This window comes from Geotrypetes seraphini, chromosome 4, assembly GCF_902459505.1.
Source record: "Geotrypetes seraphini chromosome 4, aGeoSer1.1, whole genome shotgun sequence".
Classification (NCBI taxonomy): domain Eukaryota; kingdom Metazoa; phylum Chordata; class Amphibia; order Gymnophiona; family Dermophiidae; genus Geotrypetes; species Geotrypetes seraphini.
Window position 1 is genome coordinate 141012252 of NC_047087.1, and position 23999 is coordinate 141036250.

The 23999-nt window shown below is 41.9% G+C and overlaps 1 protein-coding gene across 4 annotated transcripts in view; it reads left to right on the forward strand.

The window, feature by feature from the left end:
* The window catches only part of FHOD1 (formin homology 2 domain containing 1), a 471898-nt gene extending 448581 nt beyond the window's left edge, over positions 1 to 23317 (forward strand). For all 4 annotated transcript variants that reach the window (XM_033940727.1, XM_033940726.1, XM_033940728.1 and 1 more), the window contains 3 exons: positions 12564 to 12723; positions 19213 to 19389; positions 22807 to 23317. In XM_033940727.1, coding sequence (XP_033796618.1) covers positions 12564 to 12723; positions 19213 to 19389; positions 22807 to 22889 — 420 coding nt within the window. In that variant the 3' untranslated portion in view covers positions 22890 to 23317. The remainder of the gene's footprint in view (positions 1 to 12563; positions 12724 to 19212; positions 19390 to 22806) is intronic.
* The last annotated feature ends 682 nt before the right edge of the window (positions 23318 to 23999 follow it).

The window sequence follows — 23999 nt, forward strand, 5'->3', positions numbered from 1 at the left end:
GCCACGGGAGGAGTAGGTTGCGTGTGGGAGCCGACAGAATAGCGCCTTGGCTCCCTTCGTCCCTTGCTGCCCTGCCCCCCTTCCCTTCCCACAGTCCCATTGACACATTTTTGGGTTTGAGGGTGCCGGGTGTCTTCTCTCACGATCGCGCCTGTGTCGGAAGCCTTCTCCGACGCAGGAGAGGCTCATGGGAGGAGCCGTCGTGGTGTGTTCTTTTAAAATAAACTCTGGACTGCGCGAGGTGGAGAACAGGCAAGCCACTGGCACAGCTAGGCGTGCATGCGCACACCTACCTGCAAGAGACCTACAGCTCACGGAAAACTGGCGCACGCAGGTGGGAGTGCGCATGCGCGGCTAGAGCTTTATTATATTAGATGGGTAATTTCCTAGATTTCCTTGGCTAAGCAGTTTCCTGCTGCATCTTGTGGGCTTTCGTCTCAACCAGAGCAAGCTCTTATTGATGTTGTGGCAGAATGAGCAAGTATCCAAAGATTTTTTTTATTGAGAATATTGACCATTTAACATAGTTATAGATCTAGAAATGGGAACAAGATGTGAAGTGATTAAATTAGCTGACAACACAAAGTTATTGAACATTTATAAATCACAAGAAGATTTTGAAAAAGAAGACTTTATGAGACTGTATGATACTTTTTGGATCCTCCCTCTTTTTTATTCCTTATTTATTAATTTCTTAATGCAACAATATTAGAAATCAGAAAAATAGGCAAATAAGAAAACATAACCAATCATTAATCATCCTTGCAAGTCCACATTACAGGGAGAGAAGCTGCAGAAAACATGATAAGAAAACATCTTACATTGACTGGAAATATTTTAAACAAACCCTTTTTACCGTTGGAAGTGGATTTAAATGGATTTATTCTCAGGTTTATTCAAAAGAAACAATTCTAACTGGCTTGGTTCCAAAAAAGTATAAGAATTATTTTCCCACGTAACCAGGCATTTAGAGAGAAATTTGAGGAAAAAATAACCTCCTATTGCCAGGGCTTTAGGTCTCAGTAAAAGAAAGGCCTTACGTCTAATTTGAGACATCCGAGAAAACTGAAATAGATTGACCATAAAATAATACTGACTTTTTTTGGGAAAGAAAGCCTTCATAATAATTCTCTTTTTATCCAAAGATGATAATGTAATTAACAAAGTAGACCTTTTGTCTATACATTCTTGCGTATTTTCTAGAAACCTAGTAAGATCTAAACTATCAGGAGATGAAATGTTATCCATATCACCTTCAAGAGATACTTCTCTAACACCAACAGGAATATAATACGCATTAGTAATATCACTATCCTCTAATATAATCTGCAAAATCTCCTTAAGGTAAATTTTAAAGAACTCTCTGGGAGTCAAAAAATGGGCTATTGGAAAATTCAGAAGCCTCAAATTAAGTGCTCTCATCGAGTTTTTCAGAATTTCTAATTTAGAATGGATCATTAAACTGTCCTTAATTGCAGATGATTGTACTGACTGACATAATTTAACTTGAATATCAATCTTTTCAAGTTGTTTCCCCACCAAATTTAATTTGAAGTCCTGCTCTTTGAATTTTTCAGAAACATCTCCAGAAAAATTTGTAAAACTCTGCAAATACCATCCATTTTAACAATTGCTGACATAATATCTTTCAAGGTAACATCATTTCCCTCTGATATTGAAGTACTTATTGGTTGATATTTAGAGAAATAGGAGAAACAGCAGATATTGTACTAGATTTAATTCTGTATTATTTGAGTTCTGATATTTATCAGTGATATCCTGATCTTCTTTAGATTCATGTCCTACCACCAACCTGGATTGTGCAGCAGCTGGTGACAACGCGAGTCTTCCTCCTGTCTGTTGTGGGGAAGAGTAGGACCCCCAGTTGATAGGGAGAAGTCTAAAAGGGAGGGTGGACCAGCTGTTGTTGATGGAGTCACTGGGATTAGATGTTTATCCATAGGGCCTTGAATCTCCATAGAGACAATATGCCCCTAAAACCTTCCTTCCTTTTCCCCATCTTCTTTGAACAGAATCCTGTGCAAAGCTCCAAATGTGCTCCAAAGGTGCATGTTCCTTTGGGCATGCTCCTTCAGAGCACACACCCTACGGGCCCGTGGCCGCGTCCACACACTGCTGATGTACTGTCCTGCTGGGGGACCCCCATGGTCACAGGAGTAGGGCAACTGGCCAAATGCCTGATTCTCACTGGCTCTATGTTCCCATTGATAAGGGGAGCGAATGCTGCTTGTATACCATTCTGCAGGAGGACCCCACGGTCACAGGAGTAGGGCAACCAGCCAAATGCCTGATTATCACTGGCTCTACACTCCCCGATCCTCCCTCTCAATATCTTAATTCATTCACTCATAATCTCCAAACTCGACTACTGCAATTCACTTTATAAAGGTATATTTCAAAAAGAAATTAGACAACTTCAGTTAATTCAAAACGCCACTATAAAAATCATTACGAATTCAAAAAAATATGATCACTTCACCCCTTTACTTAAAAATGCTCATTGGCTCCTAATCTCTCACAGAATTACCTTTAAAATTGGTCTACTTACATTTAAAAACCTTAAAACCAGACAACCTGCTTTCATTGATAAGTTACTCATTCCTCACAATCCAACCAGAATTCTTAGATCTTCATCCCAAAACCTTCTGTTTGTGCCTGCTCTCAAGACATTTGGCACTCATCGCACAACCTGTTTTGCTGTTATTGCTCCTCATAATTGGTATACCTTGTACACTTACATTAGGGAAGAAGTTAACTTAGATAAATTTAAAGGATTGCTAAAATTTTCTATTTAGAGGGATGCCTTTGAACAATGATACTTCTCATCTTAATATTAGTTTTTCTGCTTTGAACTGAAATAGACAGTATGAAATTCACCTTTCCCTTCCTATTGAAGATCTGCAATGTGACATAATCAGGCTCAAGGAATGGGCATCGACATGGCAGATGAGGTTCAACATGGATAAGTGTAGAGTGATGCATGTAGGTAACAAAAATCTCATGCACGAATACAAGATGTCCGGGGCAGTACTTGGAGAGACCTCCCAGGAACAAGACTTGGGAGTTTTGATCGACAAGTCGATGAAGCCGTCCTGTTTTTAGCTCACCTGTCTCATTATCTTGACACAGAGCTTCAGGACGCCGAAATGTCCTGTTTTCAGAATGAGCTAAAAACAGGCCACTGCCGCCTATTTGTCCAAGCCACCGCCGCACTAACATCTTCATGCAGCGACTGCACAAGCCTTCCCCCCCTCCGACATCAATTCTGACGTTGGAGAGGAAGTTCATGGCCAGCCAATTAATACATGGCTGACTCAGAACTTCCTCTCCGACATAAGAATTGACGTCGGGGGGGGGTGTGTGTGTGGGAAGGCTAGTGCAGTCGTTGCACGAAGATGATGTTAGTGCAGCAGTGGCTTGGACAAATAGGTGGCAGCAGCTTGGGGGGCCGGGAGAGAGAATGAAGGACAAGGGGGGAGAGAGAAAGAAAGACAAAGGGGGGAGCTGGGAAAGAGAAAGACAGAAAGAAAGGGGGGCAGGGAGAGAGAAAGAAAGTCAGAAAGATGAAAGAAAGAAATTAAAGGAAAAAAAGGATGCACAGTCAGAAGGAAGTGCAACCAGAGACTCATGAAATCACCAGACAACCAAAGGTAGGAAAAATTATTTTATTTTCAATTTAGTGATCAAAATGTGTCAGTTTTGAGAATTTATATCTGCTGTCTATATTTTGCACTATATTTAATGGGTTCGGGGGGAAGGTGTTCCGGGGGGAGGGGGAAAGAGATCCGGGAGGATCCGGTGGAGGATCCAGCGGGTGGGAGGGGAAAATCTGGGGTGGGGGAAGATTTTTAAAAATGGTCACGTTAGGCATGCATTTAAGCTACTAAGTAATAAATTTAAAACAAATCAGAGAAAATGTTTCTTCACTCAATGTATAATTACCATAAGAACATAAGAATTGGCAACCCAGGTACCAAGTACCTAGCTAGATCCCAAGTAGTAAATAGATTTTATGCTGCTTATTCTAGGCATAAGCAGTAGATTTCCCCAAGCCATCTCAATAATGCCCTCTGGACTTCTCTTTTAGGAAATTATCCAAACCTTTTTTAAACCCTGCTAAGCTAACTGATTTCACCATATTTTCCAGCAATGAATTCCAGAATTTAATGACGTTTTGTAAAAAATATTTTCTCTGGTTTGTTTTAAATCTACTACTTAGTAGCTTCATTGCCTGCCCCTATTCCTAATATTTTTGGAAAGAGTGAACAAGCAATTCACATCTACCCTTTCCACTCTGCTCATTATTTTATAAACCTCTATCATATCACCCCTAAGTCGTTTCTTCTTCTTCAAGCTGAAAAGCCCTAACTGCTTTAGCCTTTCCTCACAGGGAACTCATCCCATCACTTTTATCATTTTTGTTGCCTTTCTCTGTACCTTTTCTAATTCTGTTAAATCTTTTTTGAGATACGGCAAACAGAATTGTACACAGTATTTGAGGTGTGGCCTTATCATAGAGCAATACAAAGCCATTACAGTTTAATCTCATTATAATGGGCTCGCTTATAATGGAATATCGCCTATATTGGACGAGGTCCACTGGTCCCGGCCGTGCGCCATTATAAACATATAGAAAATCATCGCATATAGCGAACTCGCATATAACGGACTTTTGGATATAACGGACAACTAATTTGGTCCCCAGAGCCACTTTTAGCTGTAGTCTTCTTCGGCTATAACGGACATGCAGGCTCCACCTAAACGGCGCTTGGCGTGCCTGTGATACTGTACAGTCAAAATAGCTGAGAAGTCTGCTACGAAGTCGTTTTATAGCATTAGATGTAAAACGCGAAATCGTTCTTTTAATCAAAACTAAAAAGAAAACACAAGCGGATATTGTACGTGACTATGGTCTAAGCAAATCTACAGTCAGTGACATCTGGACCGTGAGAAGTACAAGACTTCTTTGTGGTTTGCAGATGGCAGTAAGAAAATGCGCAAATCCACCTATGATGATGTTGAAGATGCGCTTTTTCTTTTGTTGAAGCAAGCACACCAATCTCTGGTCCAATTCTGAAAGCGAAAGCAGTCAGTCTTTCTGTTCAACTTGGTCACGACGACTTTAAATGTAGTGATGGATGGCTGGATCGATTCAAGAAGCGCAGAGCTGTTATCTTTTGTGTCCTGAGTGGCGAATCAGAGTCTGTACTACAAGAACTTGCTGCAGACTGGCTACAGACCAAACTGCCACAGCTGCTGGACCAATATGATGAACGCAATGTTTTCAACGCTGACGAGACTGGGTTATTTTATAAGTTGTTGCCGGATCGCATAATGACGTTCAAAGGAGACAGCTGCCACGGTGGCAAGAGAAGTAAGGTGTGCCTGACATTATTGTTTGCTGACAATATGGATGGATCTAAAAAGCTACTGCTACTAGCTACTGGAAAGTTTGCCAAGCCATGTTGTTTCAAAGGTGCGAAGTCGCTTCCAGTTGTGTACAAAAGCAATCGTAAAGCATGGATGACAGCCAGTCTGCTCAGTGAATGGTCAACAGATCTTGACAGAAAATTTGTGAAGGAAAAGCGTCACATTCTGATGATCATTGATAATTGCAGTGCACATGACCCGGCTGTAGCTGAACATCTTAAAGCAATACAGCTGGATTCTTGCCACCAAACCATACTAGTCAACTTCAGCCATGTGACATGGGCATCATACAGAACTTCAAAGTTCTGTATAGAAAACGACTTATGCATAAACTTATCATAGCCATTGAGAACAGTGACATGGACAACTTTGCCATCGACATCCTGCAGTGTCTGCGATGGGCTCGGTCAGTCTACGCGGCGGCCCATTTAGGTACTCCTTTTTGGAGACCCGGATTTACCGTATCCCTCAATATGATATGCAAGAAGGTGTGCATCCAACTTGTGCTTGAATCCCAATACAGTAGTCTCCTCCACAACCTCCTCCGGGAGTGCATTCCAAGCACCCACCACGCGCTGTGTGAAACAGAATTTCCTGACATTTGTCCTAAAACTGCTGCCACTCAGTTTCAGCCTATGTCCTCTTGTCCTCGTCACATCAGAATATTTCAGTAATGCTTCTTTTTGGTCTATTTTATCAAATCCTTTTAATATTTTAAAAGTCTCTATCAAATCTCTTCTTAGTCTTCTCTTCTCTAGGGTAAACAGCCCCAGCTTCCTGAGTCGATCCTTGTAAGTCAAATTTTCCATTCCTTTGATAAGTTTCGTGGCTCGCCTCTGCACTTTTTCCAGCAGAGTAATATCTTTTTTAAGGTATGGAGACCAGTGTTGGACACAGTATTCTAAGTGCGGTCGGACCATTGTTCTATAAAGTGGCATTATGACCTCTTCCGTTCTACTCGTAATCCCCCTCTTAATTATGCCCAACATCCTGTTCGCTTTCTTTGCCGCTGCCGCACATTGTGCCGATGGTTTTAGGGTACTGTCAATCAGTACCCCAAAATCCCTTTCCTGCTCGCTTTTTACTAATTTCACCCCCAACATCTTGTACTCATATTCCTTGTTTTTGTTTCCTAGATGCATCACCTTGCATTTGTTTACATTAAAGTTCATCTGCCACTTTATCGCCCACGTTTCCAGCTTGTTCAGATCTTTCTGGAGGTCCTCGCAGTTCCTTTGAGAGCCAAACGCCTGACATAGTTTTGTATCATCTGCAAACTTTATTATATTGCATGTTGTACCCTCTTCCAGGTCGTTTATAAAAATATTGAACAAGATAGGCCCAAGAACCGAGCCTTGGGGCACGCCGCTAGTCACTTTCTCCCAGTCCGAGAATTTCCCATTTATGCTAACCCGTTGCCTTCTGTTTTCAAGCCAGTTGCCGATCCATCTGTGTACTTCTCCTCCAATTCCATGGCTTATTAGTTTCTTCATAAGCCTTGCATGAGGGACTTTATCAAACGCTTTCTGAAAGTCCAAGTAAATTATATCCACTGGTTCCCCACGATCCATTTGTTTGTTCACTTTCTCGAAGAATTGTAGTAAGTTTGTCAAACATGATTTCCCTTTCCTGAAACCGTGTTGACTATCCCTTATTAGATTATGGTCTTCCAAGTGTTGCACGATGTTCTCTTTGATTAGTGATTCAACTATTTTCCCTGGAACCGATGTGAGGCTCACAGGTCGGTAGTTTCCTGGATCCCCTCTTGATCCCTTTTTGAAAATTGGGATGACATTTGCTATCCTCCAGTCTTCTGGTATTTGTCCAGTTATAATTGACATGTTAGCCACTATTAGTAATAGTTCGCCAATTTCCTCCTTAAGTTCCTTTAATACTCTTGGGTGAATTCCATCCGGTCCCGGGGATTTGTCGCTTTTTAGTTTGTCAATTTGGGAGTAAATCATGTCCGTCACCTTCACTGTTGTTAGGCTTTCCTCTGTGGCCCCTGTGAATATCTTCCCTGTGTCCGGCATTATTGAAGTGTCCTCATTGGTGAAGACTGAGGCAAAGAATGTGTTTAACCTGTCGGCAACCTGTTTATCATCTTTAATTGACCCTTTCTTTCCATGATCATCGAGAGGTCCTACCGCCTCTCTTGCTGGTTTCTTTCCCTTTATATATCTAAAAAAGGGCTTGAAGTTTTTGTCCTCTTGCGCTATCTTCTCCTCGTAGACTTTTTTAGCATCTCTTACCACTTTGTGACACTTCTTTTTGGTCAATTTTGTGACAGTTCCAGGCTTCCGTCGTTTTTTCTCGTTTCCATATTTTAAACGAGTTCCTCTTCTCCCTCACTGCGTCTTTTACCTCTTTGGATAACCAAGCTGGTTCACCATTTTTCTTTTTACGCCTTCCTTTGGTTATCTTTGGAATGTGTAGATTCTGTGCTTCTATGATGGTGTTCTTTAGTAGAGACCATGCTTGTTCAACTGTTTGGATGTCTGCTATGCCCTTCTTTAGCCGTTTTCTAACCAAAGTTCTCATGCTGTTATAATTTCCTTTTTTGTAGTTGAAGGTCGTGGTTTTAGTCTTGATTGGTTTCTCTTTTCCGTTGCCAATGTTAAAATTGATCATATTGTGATTGCTTGTCCCTAGAGGGGCCGTAACTTCTACATCTGCTGCTCTACCAGCAATGCCATTTATGACCAAGTCTAGGATTGCATTTCATCTTGTCGAATCTCTTACCATTTGTTCAAGGAAGCAATCACCTAACATTTCAAGGAATTTTAACTCCCTACCGCAGTTTGACGTTGCCAATTTCCAGTTGATCCCCGGAAAGTTGAAGTCCCCCATGATCGTTGTATTTCCCGATTTACTTCTCTGAGTAATTTCCTCCATCATTTCAATGTCTGTTTTCTCGGTCTGTCCCGGGGGTCTATAATAAAGACCAATTCGTGTATCTGCTTCTTTTCGTCCAGGAATCTTTATCCAGAGTGACTCTAGTTTACCATTTACCTCTGTATCTCCTTCACTAACCGACTCTATGTCTTCTTGGACATACAGGGCAATACCCCCCCCCCCTTTTTGCCCAATCCTATCTCTTCTATATAGTCTATATCCATTCAATGCCGTGTCCCATTCATTCTCTTCATTCCACCATGTTTCTGTTATTCCTATGATATCGAGTTGTTCTCTTTTTCCTAATTCTTCCAGCTCGCCCATTTTATTTCCTAAGCTTCTGGCATTGGTGTACATACATTTAAACTGCACTAATTTACTGGATTTGCATGCCCTCACATCCTTTTTTGTATCCATTTGATCTTCTTCCTCGGTTCTTGAAGTATCTTCCGGTTCTTGCCGTATATCCGTGTGATTGCTTGGAGTTACCTCAACAGGATATTCTGGTGTCCGTGCCATCGACCGGTTGTCGACTGTTGGCTCTCCCCCGAACTTTAGTTTAAAGCCTTCTCAATGGACTTCTTTATGTTCTCAGCCAGGACCCTCGCTCCATGCATTGCGAGGTGTAGTCCGTCCTTTCTATAGAGCCTGCTTTTTCCCCAGAATGTTGTCCAGTTTCGCACGAAGTCAAATCCCTCCTCCTTGCACCAGTGCCTCATCCAGACGTTCACAGCTCTCAGTTCCTCCTGTCTCCTTTCGTCTGCTCTTGGTACCGGAAGAATTTCCGAGAAAGCCACCTTAACCTCCCTGACCTTCAGCTTCCTTCCCAGTGAGCGAAGCTGGTCTTTCATATCTTCCCTGTCATACTTCCGCCCGCAAACATCGTTGGTTCCTACATGGATAAGCACAGCCGTATCCTTTCCTCCTGCTCCATCTAAAATCCTGGTGATCCTGCTGGCCACATCCTTCACTCTTGCTCCAGGCAGGCAGGTGACCATTCTATCTTCTCTTCCTCCCGCAATGTGGCTGTCCACATTTCTTATTATAGAATCTCCGACTATAATTCCAATCTTCTTTAGTTGGAGGTTCCTCGGGGGTCTTAAGTCTGTATCCTCGGCGTAAGTCATATCTTCTGTCATCTGCATCATATCCTCAGATGGTCTGTCTTCTGTGCTGATTGGATTGGTGCCCCTTTCTTCTTCAAATCTTCCTCCTTCTTGGGTTATTCGGATGCTGCTCTCAATCTCTGAGGTCTCCACAATCTGATGGTGGGCTTCTTTGATGTATCTCTCCAATTCTTGAATCACCTCACTATTGCTAGACTCCTCAGTCAACCTCCCCTGTGCGTGATTAGCCTCTTTATTGGTGAGCAGTTCTTCCAGTTCCTTCACCGTTCCCTCGAGCAGCCAGACTTGCTGTTTCAGGCTTTCCAGCTCCCTGCACTGGCTGCAAATGTATGCCATAGTCCCCGAGGGGAGGTACTCATACATACTGCAGCCGGTGCAGAAGACTGGAAAGCACATCTTCTGGATTCCGTGGTTGCTCATAACCTGTTCCTCCTCGAAGCTGCCTGTGCCGTATATGTGCTATATGTATTGTCCCTCTGCACCAATAAGTATCAGCAAGTCCCCCTACAAATTAGTTTCCCTGACTTTGTCCCAACCAACCGTCTGAGTTTGTTAAATTAAGTTGTTGTCCTACCTTCCTGGCTCCTTCTTAAGTCGTCTTCGCAAAGGCGCTCTCGCTAAGGCGAGCGCCTTTGCCGCTCGCCTTCGCCGCACAGCTGCGTGCCGTTAGCGCTCTCCCCTTTAAGGGGGGGCCGAGTCGCGGAGTTGGTGACGCGCAGGGGGTAGGCGGAGCTAAGTCTCGCCTACCCCACACTGCCTGCCTGCGACCACGCTTTGCCTCCTCTCCTCAAAGTAAGTAACTTTTAACAAGTGCTTACAGAAACGCTGCTCCGGTTACTGCCTCCTCCTTGTTTCAGGAAGGCGGGAGTTGTCATGAAAATTGATTCTGACATTTCTGCAGAGACAGGAGAAGATTGTTCAGAGACACCCCCATTGACAACATTGTCTGCTTGTGACTGTGATAACATTTTTGAATGGCTAATGGAATTGCATTTCTTGGACCAGACTACATCTATGGAAGAATTTCTTGCCATTGATGAGCAGGTGCAGACATCTGCTGTGTTGACCGATCAGGAGATTTTAGCAGAAGTCAAGGCAAAGTCTGGCAGTGCCGATAATGCACAAACTGGTGAATCCAGTGATGAGGAGGCTCCAGCTGAGCTTCCACCATCTACACGTGAAGCAAGCATGGCGTTGACTCTGCTGCAGCGTTACATTGAACATAACGCTAATGATGCTGTTGAAGCAGACATATTAATGGAAAACTTGATGTGTACATCACTAAAACATATGAAAGAAATGCAGCCCAGAAGAAAATGACAGATTACTTTTTTTTCCATGACAATGCGACATAATACTTTAGAACATCTTTTAGTGTTCTGGTTTTGCAGTCATTTTGTGCCATGTTTTTGTGCAATGTTTTGCTGAGTTTTGCTATTGATGTTGCTGATATGCTTGTGCAGTGACTGTTGTTCATTGTTTGTACATTGTTTCAATTGACTTAAATAAAGTTTAAAAAAATACAACTCTGGATATAACGGACTCTGGATATAACGGATTGTTTTTCGAGGTCTCTTGAAGTCCGTTATAACGAGATTATACTCTATAACATTTTCCTCTTTGCTTTCCATTCCTTTCCTGATAATTCCTAACATTCTATTTGCTTTCTTAGCCACTCCTGCACATTGACCTGAGGGTTTGAATGTATTCTCAACAGTGACAACTAGATCCTTTTCCTGGGCAGTGACTTATAGAACCAGTATCAGGTAGCTATAGTTCGGGTTCCTCTTTCCAACTTGCATCACTTTGCACTTGCTCACATTAAATGTCATCTTCCATTTTGACACACAGTCTCACAAGGTTCTCTTGCAATTTTTCACAGTCCTCTTGCGATTTAACAACTTTGAACAACTTTGTGTCATCAGCAAATTTAATTATCTCACTAGTTATTCCCATCTCCAGAATGATAAATATGTTAAAAATCAGCAGTTCCAGCACAGACCCCTGAACCAACTTGTAATTTGCGGTATACAGAACATAAAAGTCTGCCCAACACTGTCTTCATGTTTCATATTACTGCTGTTTGGGTCAAAAACCATCTCCAGCCTATCCTTAAATTGCCATATTTGGGACACAAGACAGTACAAATCTGCCCAGTACCTGCCCAGTATGGGAAAACACATGAGAATATTGATGTAAAATTGCATTACTCACCGAGGGGCCCTTTTAATAATTAGCTGCAGTAAGTGCTAATGCTCACCTACTGCAACATAAAATGGCTTACAACAGAACACGCTCTGACATAATGCAGTACATTCCAAATCAGCGCACACTAATCTGTGTGCTAACAATTTTTTGTCTTTTTTTTTTTTTTTTAATGGAGGGGGTGTGTCAGTGGCCAGAGAGTGAATGTTCCTGTGCTAATCAGCACAGGATTACTACATGAGCTCTTACCTAGAGAATAGCATGGTGACAGAATTTGTCACCATCTCCATTCCCACGGATAACTGCAGGAAACCATTCCGTGTCATTCTTTAGTGTCTATCTCAATCTCAGTCCTTCTACACCAGTATTCTTCAATGCAAGGCTTGAGGGTCAATGTATGTGCCCATTCATACTCTGATTCTTCCCTCTCTTCCTAAAGAATGACATGTGGATGGTTTTCCACAGTTATCTGCGGGGATGGAGATGGTGACAAATTCTGTCACCGTGTCATTCTCTATGCGACACCTATTTTGTAGGTCGTGAGTGCTCATGCAGCATTTAAGTGGATGCACACTAATGGCATGCTAAGTAATTCACATTCCTACCATTTACTCTGTTCATCTTCTCATATGTGGTGCAAAGAATATTAAGGTACTTCTTTTGTGCTTTTATTTGCCCTAAACTTGTTCCAACTTTTTTATAACTATATATCAAAGTGCTTTCCATATATGAAATTAAATATGATTAAAAAAAAAAAAAAAAAACCCACATTTTAGGGACATTTTAAAATAAAATAAAAACAATTGACCTGGGAAAGATGTTGCACCTTTCATAGAAATACTTGACTGTACATACAGGTGCACATATTTTAACTTTCTTTTTCAGACAGAAAAATTTGTCAGTGCTGCAAGCAGCTCAGAAAATATTGTGACTCCATCATTTGCTGCTGATGTGGAAGAGCAGATGGGCAAAGGGCATGAAGACATGAAGAGTGTCCTTATAAGTTCAATAGAGCCCCAAGTACGGCGTAGCAGAGCTGCCAGAAGTGAGTTTTGTTTATATATATGAAAAAAGACACTTTTTATATGAGGGGGTGCTGAAAAGTTCTCAGGCCAAACAATTTCCTAAATTCTGAGCATTATTTTGCCACTGTTGCTGAAAAGAGTGTTATTTTATTTTACAAAGTGTCAATTTGCAGAATTGTAATGCTATGTTTTTGACATTGTTTCTGATCATTGATTGAACCATGTCAATGAAAAGTGTGGAATTTTCAAGTGTGGAACTTTGAGCTGTCATGAAGTTCCTATTTCTGTAGAAGAAAACTCCAAAGGAAATCCATGAATGTATGATGCAGCATCGAGTGACAAATGCCCTTCATACTCTTGGTGAAGAAATGGTATGCAGCATGGAGATTTCAAGACCGAAGATGCAGTATGCTATGAATGATTAAGAAGGGGATCACAAACAGATCTGAAAAGGTTATCATGCTGTTGTACCAGGCCATGGTATGCCCCACCTGGAATACTGTGTGCAACACTGGTCGCTGTACATGAAAAAGGACATAGTACTACTCGAAAGGGTCCAGAGAAGAGCGACAAAAATGATTAAGGGGCTGTGGGAGTTGCCGTACAATGAGAGGCTAGAAAAACTGGGCCTCTCCCTTGAAAAGAAAAGACTGAGAGGGAACGAGATATTGAAGGGAATTGACTTAGTAGAGACAGAGAGATTGTTCACCCTCTCCAAGGTGATGAGAATGAGAGGGCACTTGCTAAAGTTAGAAGGGAAAAGATTCTGTACAAACATAAGGAAGTTCTTCACCCAGAGAGTGGTGGAGATCTGGAACGCTCTCCCAGAGGCTGTTATAGGGGAAAGCACCCTTCAGGGATGCAAGACAAGGTTGGATAAGTTCCTACTGGAAACAGAACATATGCAAGTAAGGCTAAACTTAAATAGGGCACTGGTTTTTGACCTAAGGGCCACCATGTGAGCGGACGGCTGGGCACGATGGATCACTAGTCTGACCCAGCAGCAGAAAATCTTATGTTCTTATGCTCTTAAGGTCTAGTAGGCCTCAAACACTGTCAACTCCTGAAATTGTTGACCATGTCCATGACCTGATTTTAGCAGATCAGCGATATTGGCTAAAACAATTGCTGAGACACTACATATATCCAAGAAATGTGTTGGGTGTATAATCCACAAGCAACTGGGTGTGCAGAAGCTGTCAGCAAAATAGGTGCCCAAATGTTTGAATGCTGGCGAGAAATGACACGGAGTGAACACTTCCAAGTTGATTTTGCAGCATTTTCAGTAAACTGGTGCCAACCTTTTGGAATGACTAGCTACTGTTGATGAAGCATGGTTATACCACTATGATCCTTACACAAAACAACAGTCCATGCAGTGGTGGCACTCAGGTTCTCCAAGGCCAAGGAAATTCAAGACCCAAAAGTCAGAGGAAAGGTCATGGGAAACAGTGTTTTGGGATCAGAAAGGTGTTGCAATGATTTGACTATATTCTAAGGTGCCAAACAGTTAATGCAGAATACTACTGTAATGTGCTGTGCCAATTAAAAGAGGCATTGAAAGAAAAAAAAAAAAAGAGAGAGGGAAGCTGTGGCTAGGAGCTATCTTTTTGCAAGACAATGCATCTTCTCACAAGGCTGTTTTTGACACAGTTGGGGTTTCAGTGAATAGACCAGCCACCCTACTTACCAGATCTTGCTTCATCTCGTATTTTCTGTTTCAAACCTTAAAAGAGTTTGAAAGGGCAACAATTTTCAAGTGATTCAGAGGTGATTGTAGCAGTAGCAGCGGAGCAGTGTTTCAGTGACCAGACATCAGGGTATTTTTGGAAGGGTTATAGAAACTTCAGACATGATGTGCCATGTATGTTAAACTTAGGGTGAATATGTGGAATAACTTGTAAGTTTCATGACTCCACATCAGAGACCTGGTGGAAGGAAGACAATCAATGAGACACTATTACCTGGGAACAAATTATATCGCAAGGATAGAGTAGATAAAATTGGACGGGGGTTGTTCTTTATGTTAAAGAGGGAATTGAATCAAACAAAATAAATTCTGTATAACATAGCAGTGTGGAATCAATATGAATAGAAATTCCATGTGTGAAGAGAAGGAATATAAAGATAGAGTTATACTACCCTCCTCCAGGACAGAATGAACAGACAAATGAAGAAATGTTTTCAGAGATTAGGAACGCTAGCAAATTGGTCAACAGTATAAATCAGGGGTAGGGAACCCCGGTCCTTGAGAGCCGTAGTCCAATCGGGTTTTCAGGATTTCCCTAATGAATATGCATGAGATCTATTTGCATGCACTGCTTTCAATGCATATTCATTGGGGAAATCCTGAAAACCCGACTGGAATACAGCTCTCGAGGACCGGAGTTCCCTACCCCTGGTATAAATGTTACATCAGGGAGTGCTAGGGAGGTAAAATTCCTAGGTGCCATAAATGACTGCTTCTTAGAGCAACTGGTCCAGGAACTGACAAGAGGGGAGCTATTTTACATTTGGTCCTTAGTAGAATGCAAGGTTACTGTGTTGGGTCCATTGGGAAAAGGAAAAAGGACATAGTACTACTCGAAAGGGTCCAGAGAAGAGCGACAAAAATGATCAGCTGCAGTCCGTCCCTCTACAGGAGGGACAGACTGCACCTGAGCACGGCTGGGACGAGGATGCTGGCACGCAACATCCAGAGCGGCATAGACTTGGCTTTAAACTGAGGAGAAGGGGAAAGCCGATAGTTGATCTGACCTCGACACATCGGACCAAAGTATCAAACAAGGATACTAAATCAGGAAATTGTAAAAGAGGGCTCGGGGCTGAGTGGGAACTTATGGAAAATGGACCCAAGGACGCAATGCAGGGGCCCAAAGCACAAATGAACCTAGCAGGCGGAATTAAGAGGGAACAACAAGAACCAGAAGGGCATCCAAACATGGGGAAACAGGCTGAGGACGATACAGACGCACCGCAGGATGAGGATGAATGTAACAAGGCTCGGGGGCTGGCGACCCATGAGTGAGTCGGCAGAAGCGCCAAACCACGAGGAGAACCAGCGAGGAGGGCAAACAACCGGGACTTAAATTGCCTATACACTAATGCTAGGAGCCTAAGAGCCAAAATGGGAGAGCTGGAAATCATAGCCAGTAAAAAGGACTTAGACATAATTGGAGTCACAGAAACATGGTGGACTGAGGACAACAAATGGGATGTGGTCATACCAGGGTACAAACTCTAAAGGAGAGACAGGACACACAAGAAGGTTGGAGGAATAGCGATATATATAAAGGACTCCATTCCTTCAATCAGGATGGAAACAACAGTAAGGGCGGACGGCTTGGAATCACTATGGGTCAAGCTACAAGGGGGAACTGGAGCAGACATCAAATTGAGACTGTACTATCGCCCACCTGGACAACCGGAAACAATCGACCAGGACCTGGAGGCTGAATTGAGGCAGGTATGCAAAAGCGGAAGTGTGGTGGTGATGGGGGACTTCAACTACCCTGGGATAGACTGGAGTATTGGACACTCAAACTGCATGAGGGAGACCAAATTCCTGGAGGCTACGAGGGACTGTTTCATGGAACAGCTGGTCACGGAACCAACACGGGGAGATGCCACTCTTGACCTAGTCCTCAGCGGGCTAGGGGGACCCGCAAAGGAGGTGGCGGTACTAGCGCCACTAGGAAACAGCGATCACAACATGATCCAATGCAAGCTAGGAAGTGGGTCATCAAAGGTGATAAGAACCACAACAATAGCACTCAATTTCAGAAAAGGAAATTACGATGCCATGAGGAATATGGTGGGAAAGAAACTCAGCGGCAACTCAGGGAGGATGGAGACCGTAGAAAAAGCCTGGTCCCTACTCAAAGGAACGGTGCAAGAGGCACAGAACCTGTACGTCCCCAGGTTCAAGAAAGGGTGCAAAAAGAATCGAACAAAAAACCCAGTATGGATAATAAATGCAGTGAAAAAGGCGATAAGTGACAAAAAAGCATCTTTCAAAAAATGGAAAAAGGACCAAACAAAGGAAAACCAGAAGGAACACAAAGGACACCAAAGAGAATGTCACCAAGTGGTTAGGAAAGCAAAAAGAGAATATGAGGAGAGACTGGCGGGGGAAGCAATAAACTTCAAACCATTCTTCAGGTACAGCCTCTCACTCCCTTCCTCCCTTCCCACCCTCACCCATGCAGCAGCAGCCTCTCTTTCCCACCCCCTCCCAGCCTGTGCAGCAGCCTCTCTTTCCTTCCCTCCCCTCCCTACTCCCCAGCCCATGTAGCAGCCTCTCTTTCCCTCCCTTTCCTCCTCAGCCCTGGCCTTGCAGCATTTCTGTTTCTCTTCAGGTCACCAGCAGCAATTCCTACATGTCAATCAGCGGCTGACGCAGAATGCAAACACGGCAGAGAGAAGGCTTCCGGGTCAGCTGCCATTAGAATGTAGGAACTGCTGCTAGCAATCCATGGCTGCAGAGTAGACTGGCCAAGCCTGTCCAGGTCCACCCCATGGCTAAACCTCTGGATCATGTGAGAGGGACAGCAACAAAATTTGAGCATGAAAATTTAGAGGTGCCATTAGACATGACCACGTCAAGATGTTCCACTACATGTGTAGGGAAGTGAAGATCTAGTTTGATAGAAAATGAAGTAAGAGTCAAAAGAAAGAAAGCAGGACAGAGAAGAGATGGAGTGTCTACATGAACATTAAAATCAAATAATATAAGCAGGTTAGGATATTTCACAAATGCATCTGCTAAACACCAGGTCCCATTTGCTCTGAGAGAATGAAGGGGGACAGTAAAAAGAATATGGAGGGATGGAATAGCACACACTATTAATGAATAGAGTTTCATGATAAAGGGAATTATGAGGTAGAGAGATCTGTAACTATCAAAAAAGAAGAAAAGATCAAGGCTAAACTTCCACCACATCTATCCTGCCTAGATGAAAAATAGACAGAGTAACCCGGGAGTAGAGCCTAATAGAGGCAAGATTCCTTACCAAGGAGAAGCCAGGTCTCCACTAGTCCCACCAGATCTAACCTGTGAGAATTGTTCAGGTCATGAAGCAATTGGGACTTCTGGTGAATGGAGCTGCAAACAGTCCAAAACAGACTACAACAGAAAGAGATTTGGGGTTAGTTAGGAGTATAATTAACAATATTCCTAACCTCCCAGGAGCACAGGGGTTTTGTTGGACAGGAGTTGCCTGTAAAGAAAACAAAAAAACAAAACCAGGGATGGGATTTGATAAAGATATTTCCAGTGCAATAGGTTTGTCATTCTGGACAAGTGGGTAATCTTCCCATGGCTGCGAGCCATCTGCACTTCAGATTTTTTTCTGTGATCCTCTTACTTCACTGGGAGCTCTACTGTCACCTACAATTTTTCCTTTCTGAATACGAGCCAGAATGAATCTGTAAACAGATACTGGCAGGCCTGAAGATGAAGGAGAATACCTGGGCAGTGGATTTAGGCTTCAGGAAACTCCCCATGCTGATCTTTGAGGGAAGAAGATAGTGGAGTCTCCAGAGTGGGGAACCTACCTCAGAAGAGCTGCTTGAGTAGAATTTACACCACTGGATGGAGAGGTCTTCCAAGAGCTATTTACTAGGGCTCCTTCCAGAACCTTGAATTCTGGACTCTAAATTATGTTAGTCTAGTAAACCATTATTTGAAACTTAACATTTGATCCCAATATAATTCAGTAGTAATTTATTATTTTTAATTATATTTATGCTTCACTCGGTGGTCAGAATTAGACCCAATATTCAATGGCAGGGCATTCCATATTCAATAGCAGGTGTCTGGGTATCAGCATTGAATTTTGGCAGCTGTCCAGAATGTTTCAAGCCACCAGCCTTTATACAGGTTGTGGCTGAATATCATCTAGGATCTATATAAGTCCTGATTTCTATGTTCTCCCCTCCCCCATCCATCAGAATAGCCACTTCCGCGGCCTATCTGAGCTCCCTAACGGTCCAGCTAAGCATCGGGGGCACTCACTTCTGCCCTTAATAGCATCATAGTAAACATGACTGCTGCAACCTCTAAAGGTTGTTCTACGGTACTACTGCTTTACTTGTTAATCAGTGGGTGGAAGGGAGGAGTGATCTGATCTTGCTAAGGATATGGGAGGCTGAGGAGCACTTTGAAACATGCCAACAAATAGATACCAGAAGTTATGTAGGTGCCAGCACTCACCTAGCTAACCAGGCAAAATTACAACATACCAGTTAGTTATGCAGAGTGCCAGAACCCGCATTTCTCAACTCCATCCTTTTTAATGTCCCTGATCTGCTCACTTAGGTGGGTGCCATGAAATAGTGGCAGCTGGACAAGCACAACAATTTAAGCAGTTAGGAACCTCTTCTGCCACTTAAATCATTTTGAATATGGACCCATATAAATTTACAATGCAGCAGGAGAAAAATGTCAAGTTTTTGCAAGCTTATTCATTGTAAGATGTTTAGGATACTGTTGTTTTCCTTTTTTGTAGGTATAGGAATATGTAGCCCTCCAGATCTCACTGAAGCAAAGGATGATGTTACTGGTTCACCCACTGATGTCTCAGATGAAATAATGGATCGTTTAGTAAAGTCTGTAACGCAAAATCCTCATCAAAGGTTGTCTACCACCAAAGAACGCAAAAGATCTAGAGCCAATAGAAAGTCCTGTAAGTAATAATACACATTGTACCTGAAGGTTAATAGCATGTTTTTTTTAGTTTAAAAATGTGAAGCTAGGCAATTATCAACTGGTCAATAACCCAAGTCTTTCAGGAATCAGAGAATGTGATCAAAACTGAAACAAAGCACCTCCCTTCTTCTGGGCATCAGCAATAGGGACGGGATCTGCTGGTTACTGCCAAGTGACTGAGACAGACAAGTATGCAGGGCTCAATGGAATATTAATCTGGCCTAGTATGGCAGATTTATGTTTTTAAAAGTGGAGGAGAAGATAGCACGATACATAGCAGGAGGGAAAACAGTGTAGGATTCAACTAACTAGCCATGCAGGAGAAACTGGAATCTTTGACAATAGTACTTTTTTAAAAAAGGCCAACTCAAAAGATTTGCTCTTCAAAATCTCACAGCCATGACTGTAGAACCAGAGAAGGAAATTTCTGTATTTACAGAATATTGGTGGGTATTTCCACCATGCAGTCTTGAGAAGAAACTGGATGAGCAAGTAATCAAAGTTATTACATTAGTTCCCTGTTTTATTTAATAAAATTTATATTCCACATAATCCTTCGCTCTCAGTGCAATGAGGTTAACATTGGGGAAATTGAACAGGAAACTGACGCCAAAAAAACATAGAAACATGACGGCAGATAAAGGCCAAATGGCCCATCTAGTCTACCCATCTGCAGTAACCATTATCTCTTTCTCTCTCTGAGAGATCGCACGTGCCTATCCCAGGCCCTCTTGAATTCAGACAGTCTCCGTTTCCACCCCCTCTTCCGGGAGATTGTTCCACGCATCTACCACCCTTTCCATAAAAAAGTATTTCTTCAAACTACGCTGGAGCCTATCACCTCTTAACTTCATCCTATGCCCTCGCACTGCAGAGTTTACTTTCAAATGAAAGAGACTCGACTCATGCACATTTATATTACGTAGGTATTTAAACGTCTATCAAATTTCCCCTCTCCCGCCTTTCCTCCAAAGTATACAGATTGAGATATTTAAGTCTGTCCCCATATGCCTTATCACAAAGCCCACACACCAAAGCAGCAATTAAAACTTTATCGAAAAATAAGTCACCTGGCATTGATGGTATTCCAGTTGAATTGGTCAGAGGTCAGAAGATGCTATCAAGGCCCTTGCTCAACAGATTTGGAAGGAAAAAAACACGTCCAAATGATTAAAGAAGATCACTGTTCATACCATGGAAAAGTGACACCAGTGACTGTAATAACTACAGAACAATTGCATTGATTCCACATGCCAGCAAAATGTTTCTGAGAATGATACAGCAAGGGCTAAAGTCATGCACTGAGCAAGAATTACCTGAAGTTCAGGCTGGTTTCAGAAAAGATCAAGGAACAAGAGACATTATTGCCAATGTTAGATGAATATTGGAGAAGAGCAAAAATTGCCAAAAGCCATATACTTTTGCTTCATTGACTACAGCAAAGCTTTTGACTGTGTGGATCATGATAAACTATGGAGAACTCTAGTACAAATGAAGAATACCCAAATAAATAATTCAGCTGATAAAGAGCCTCTATGAAAATTAAGAAGCTGCAGTGAGAACAGAATATGGCAACACTGATTGATTTCCAATAAAATCTGGCATCAGGCAAGGATGCATCTTGTCACCTTTACAGCGAAGCCATCTTCAGAAAAGCAAATTTGGAAGAGTATTGGCTTCAAAATTGGTGGCCAAAATATAAACAACCTGCACTATGCAGATGGTACAACGCTCATCACCAGCAGCAAAAAAGACATTAGTCAAAGTTGAAAATCTATAACAGGATTAGAGCTGAACATAAACAAGATGAAGATTATGAACATGGAAAATGATGAAGATTTTGAGCTTGAAGGCAATAGAATAGAAGTTGTAAAGAATTTCAATCTCCCAGGCTCTTTTGTAAACAAAGAAACAATTAGCAGGGAAGAAATACTCTGCTGAATAGCAATGGGTCACTCTTCAATGAAGGTTCTTGGCAAAGTATTCAAAGACAAGGAAATAACACTCCAAAGATCAGACTTATCCAAGTACTCATTTTCTCAGTGATTAATTATGGAAGCGAAAGCTGGATACTACAGAAACAAGACAGAAAGAAGATTGACTTTTTTGAGCTTTGATTCTGGAGAAGGATTTTATGCATGCCGTGGACTGCTAGAAAAGCTAACAAATCGATTCTAGAAAAGATCAAACTGGCTATGTCACTCAAAACCCAAATGATGAAGTTACAACTGTCTTACTTTGGTCACACCGTCAGAAGAGAAAGATCATTGGAGAAGGACATTCTGTTTGGAAGACTGAAAGAACCAGGTGAAGAGAGCAACCTGCAATTAGATGGCTGGACATGTTGAAAACAACCATGAGGATGATTCTGGAGGACCTTACCAGACTCTTTTAAGCTCTGTACTTCATCAAGTTGCTAGGACTCAAACACAAGAAAAGGTTTGGACAACTTCCTGGAGGAAAATCCATAGTCTGTTATTGAGAAAGTCACGGGGCAAGCCACTGCTTGCCCTGAATTGGTAGTATGAAATGTTGCTACTCCTTAGATTTTGGCCACCGTGGATTGGCCACCGTGAGAATGGGCTATTGGGCTTGAAGGACCATTGGTCTGACCTAATAAGGCTGTTCTTATGTTCTTACGAGTTAATGGCGCCTAATTAATTAACATATAAACAACATTGATCAGCAGCAACCATTAATCAGTCATTTAACCTTGCTTTATCTCAGTACAACATGACCCACCAAATTCTTTAGACAATAAAAACAGTTTCAACTGTCTTCTAAAAGAGTGTTTCTACAATTTAACCTTAGCAATTGAAAATTAGTAGGATGAAGGTCCAAAAGGCACAGGGTGTGTCAAATGTATTTGCACCTGGTCTCTCACAATTCTATTCCTATGGGAAGGGTAGCAAGATCTTACCCTTACTCCAAAATGAGGCATTTCCTGCAAATCTGCCATGTAAGACCAGGGCCAGGGTGAGGCATCAGGTTGCTAAGGAGGTTGTTTTGGAAAGTGCCCTTGAAATGAATTATTTGGATTCTTTTCAGCTTGTCGTAATCTATTACAAGGAATCTAAAGAATTACATAAATGAGATTTGGGAGCCATGGCAGCCATGTTATAGCTCTCATCACAAATATCATCTAGTAATTATGTGAAAATACAGAAAGCTCAAAGGTTTTTGTGCCATTGATAAAAAGACATTGTAGAATATAAAAGTTGAATACTTTCCATGACAACACATGTATTGATTGCTCTGTAAGACTTTTCAAAGAATGTACACTTTCAGTGACTAGTTTTTGACTAATCTCACACTACTTGCTTTGAAGAAAAGGACCTTAAATGTGAATTATGAGTATGCTTGTGAGTGTTCTAATTTTATTTTTCTCTGACAGTAAGAAGAACTCTGAAGCATGATGCAAGTGATGATTTAGCACAAGCACTAGGCCTTGCCAAATCAGCAGAAGTGCAAGTTTGAATGTTTAAAAATGAAGATAGAAACAAATTCCTGGGACTCATGCATACTGTGGAGGAGACTGGAAACCAATGCAAATAGTGGTCTTTTTTCTATTGCTTGTTAAATATATTTTTCTTCCAAAGAATGAAATATGAATAGTGACATTAAAGTTTGATAAGCTAGGCCTCTGAAAGCCACCATTAATCAATCCATCTCCTCATTTGTGCCATTTCATCTCTGTTTTGTCTATGTGCTGAAAATGTGCACAGTGAAAGAAAGAAAGGAGGTCAGACTAAAGGAAAGAGATGATTCAATCTGTATAAATCTAATGTTTATATTTTACCTGATCAGTGTCCTTTTTCTTCCAGTTCCTAAAATAATCTTAGTGGAAGAGAAGTGATGGGTGAGGAAACAAGACTGTCTTTATTTGGGGGGGGGGGGGGGATTCTCCATATTTATAATGATGTGGAACCACTTGTGAATTTTGCATTCTTTCAACTTTCTGATACTTTAATTTTTTTGGGTTGACCCAATAGATTTGTCTGTGTACTACATTATAAGGGATACATTTGGCTATTAGAATCTACTTTTATTACTTGAGCTTGTTTGTTAAAGTTGCCATGTTAATCATTTTTCTGCTTAAATCAAGTAATGTGCTTCGCTGGCCAAATAAATGCATACGAGCACCATCAATCCTTTTATATTCATGTAGGTGGCTGTTTTATGCATCAGTGATGGCTCAGTATGTGGTGTCAGTATTAAGGTACTTATGGATGACAACATGGTTCCAGGCTGCAATGAGTGATTCAATCAACTCACATTTTTATGTTGGATATCTTTTGTGCCATAAGTTCTCAATCAGATTCAGATCCAAAGCTTGGGCAGGCCAGTCGAATGGCTCAATGTCCTGATCCTTCCAGTTGATCACCTGTTTGGAGCGATGGCAAGGTGCATTGTCATCTTGGAACAGGAACTGGCCTGGAAACAGCTGCTGAGCTGATAATACCTTACACTTTTGTACAAGGGTCATTTCATAAATAATGCACAGGTTGGCAACATTGGGGAATGGATAATGCAATTGCAGTAAACCTTGTTTCACTTTCAGTTCAGTACTTGAAGCAGCAGGACATG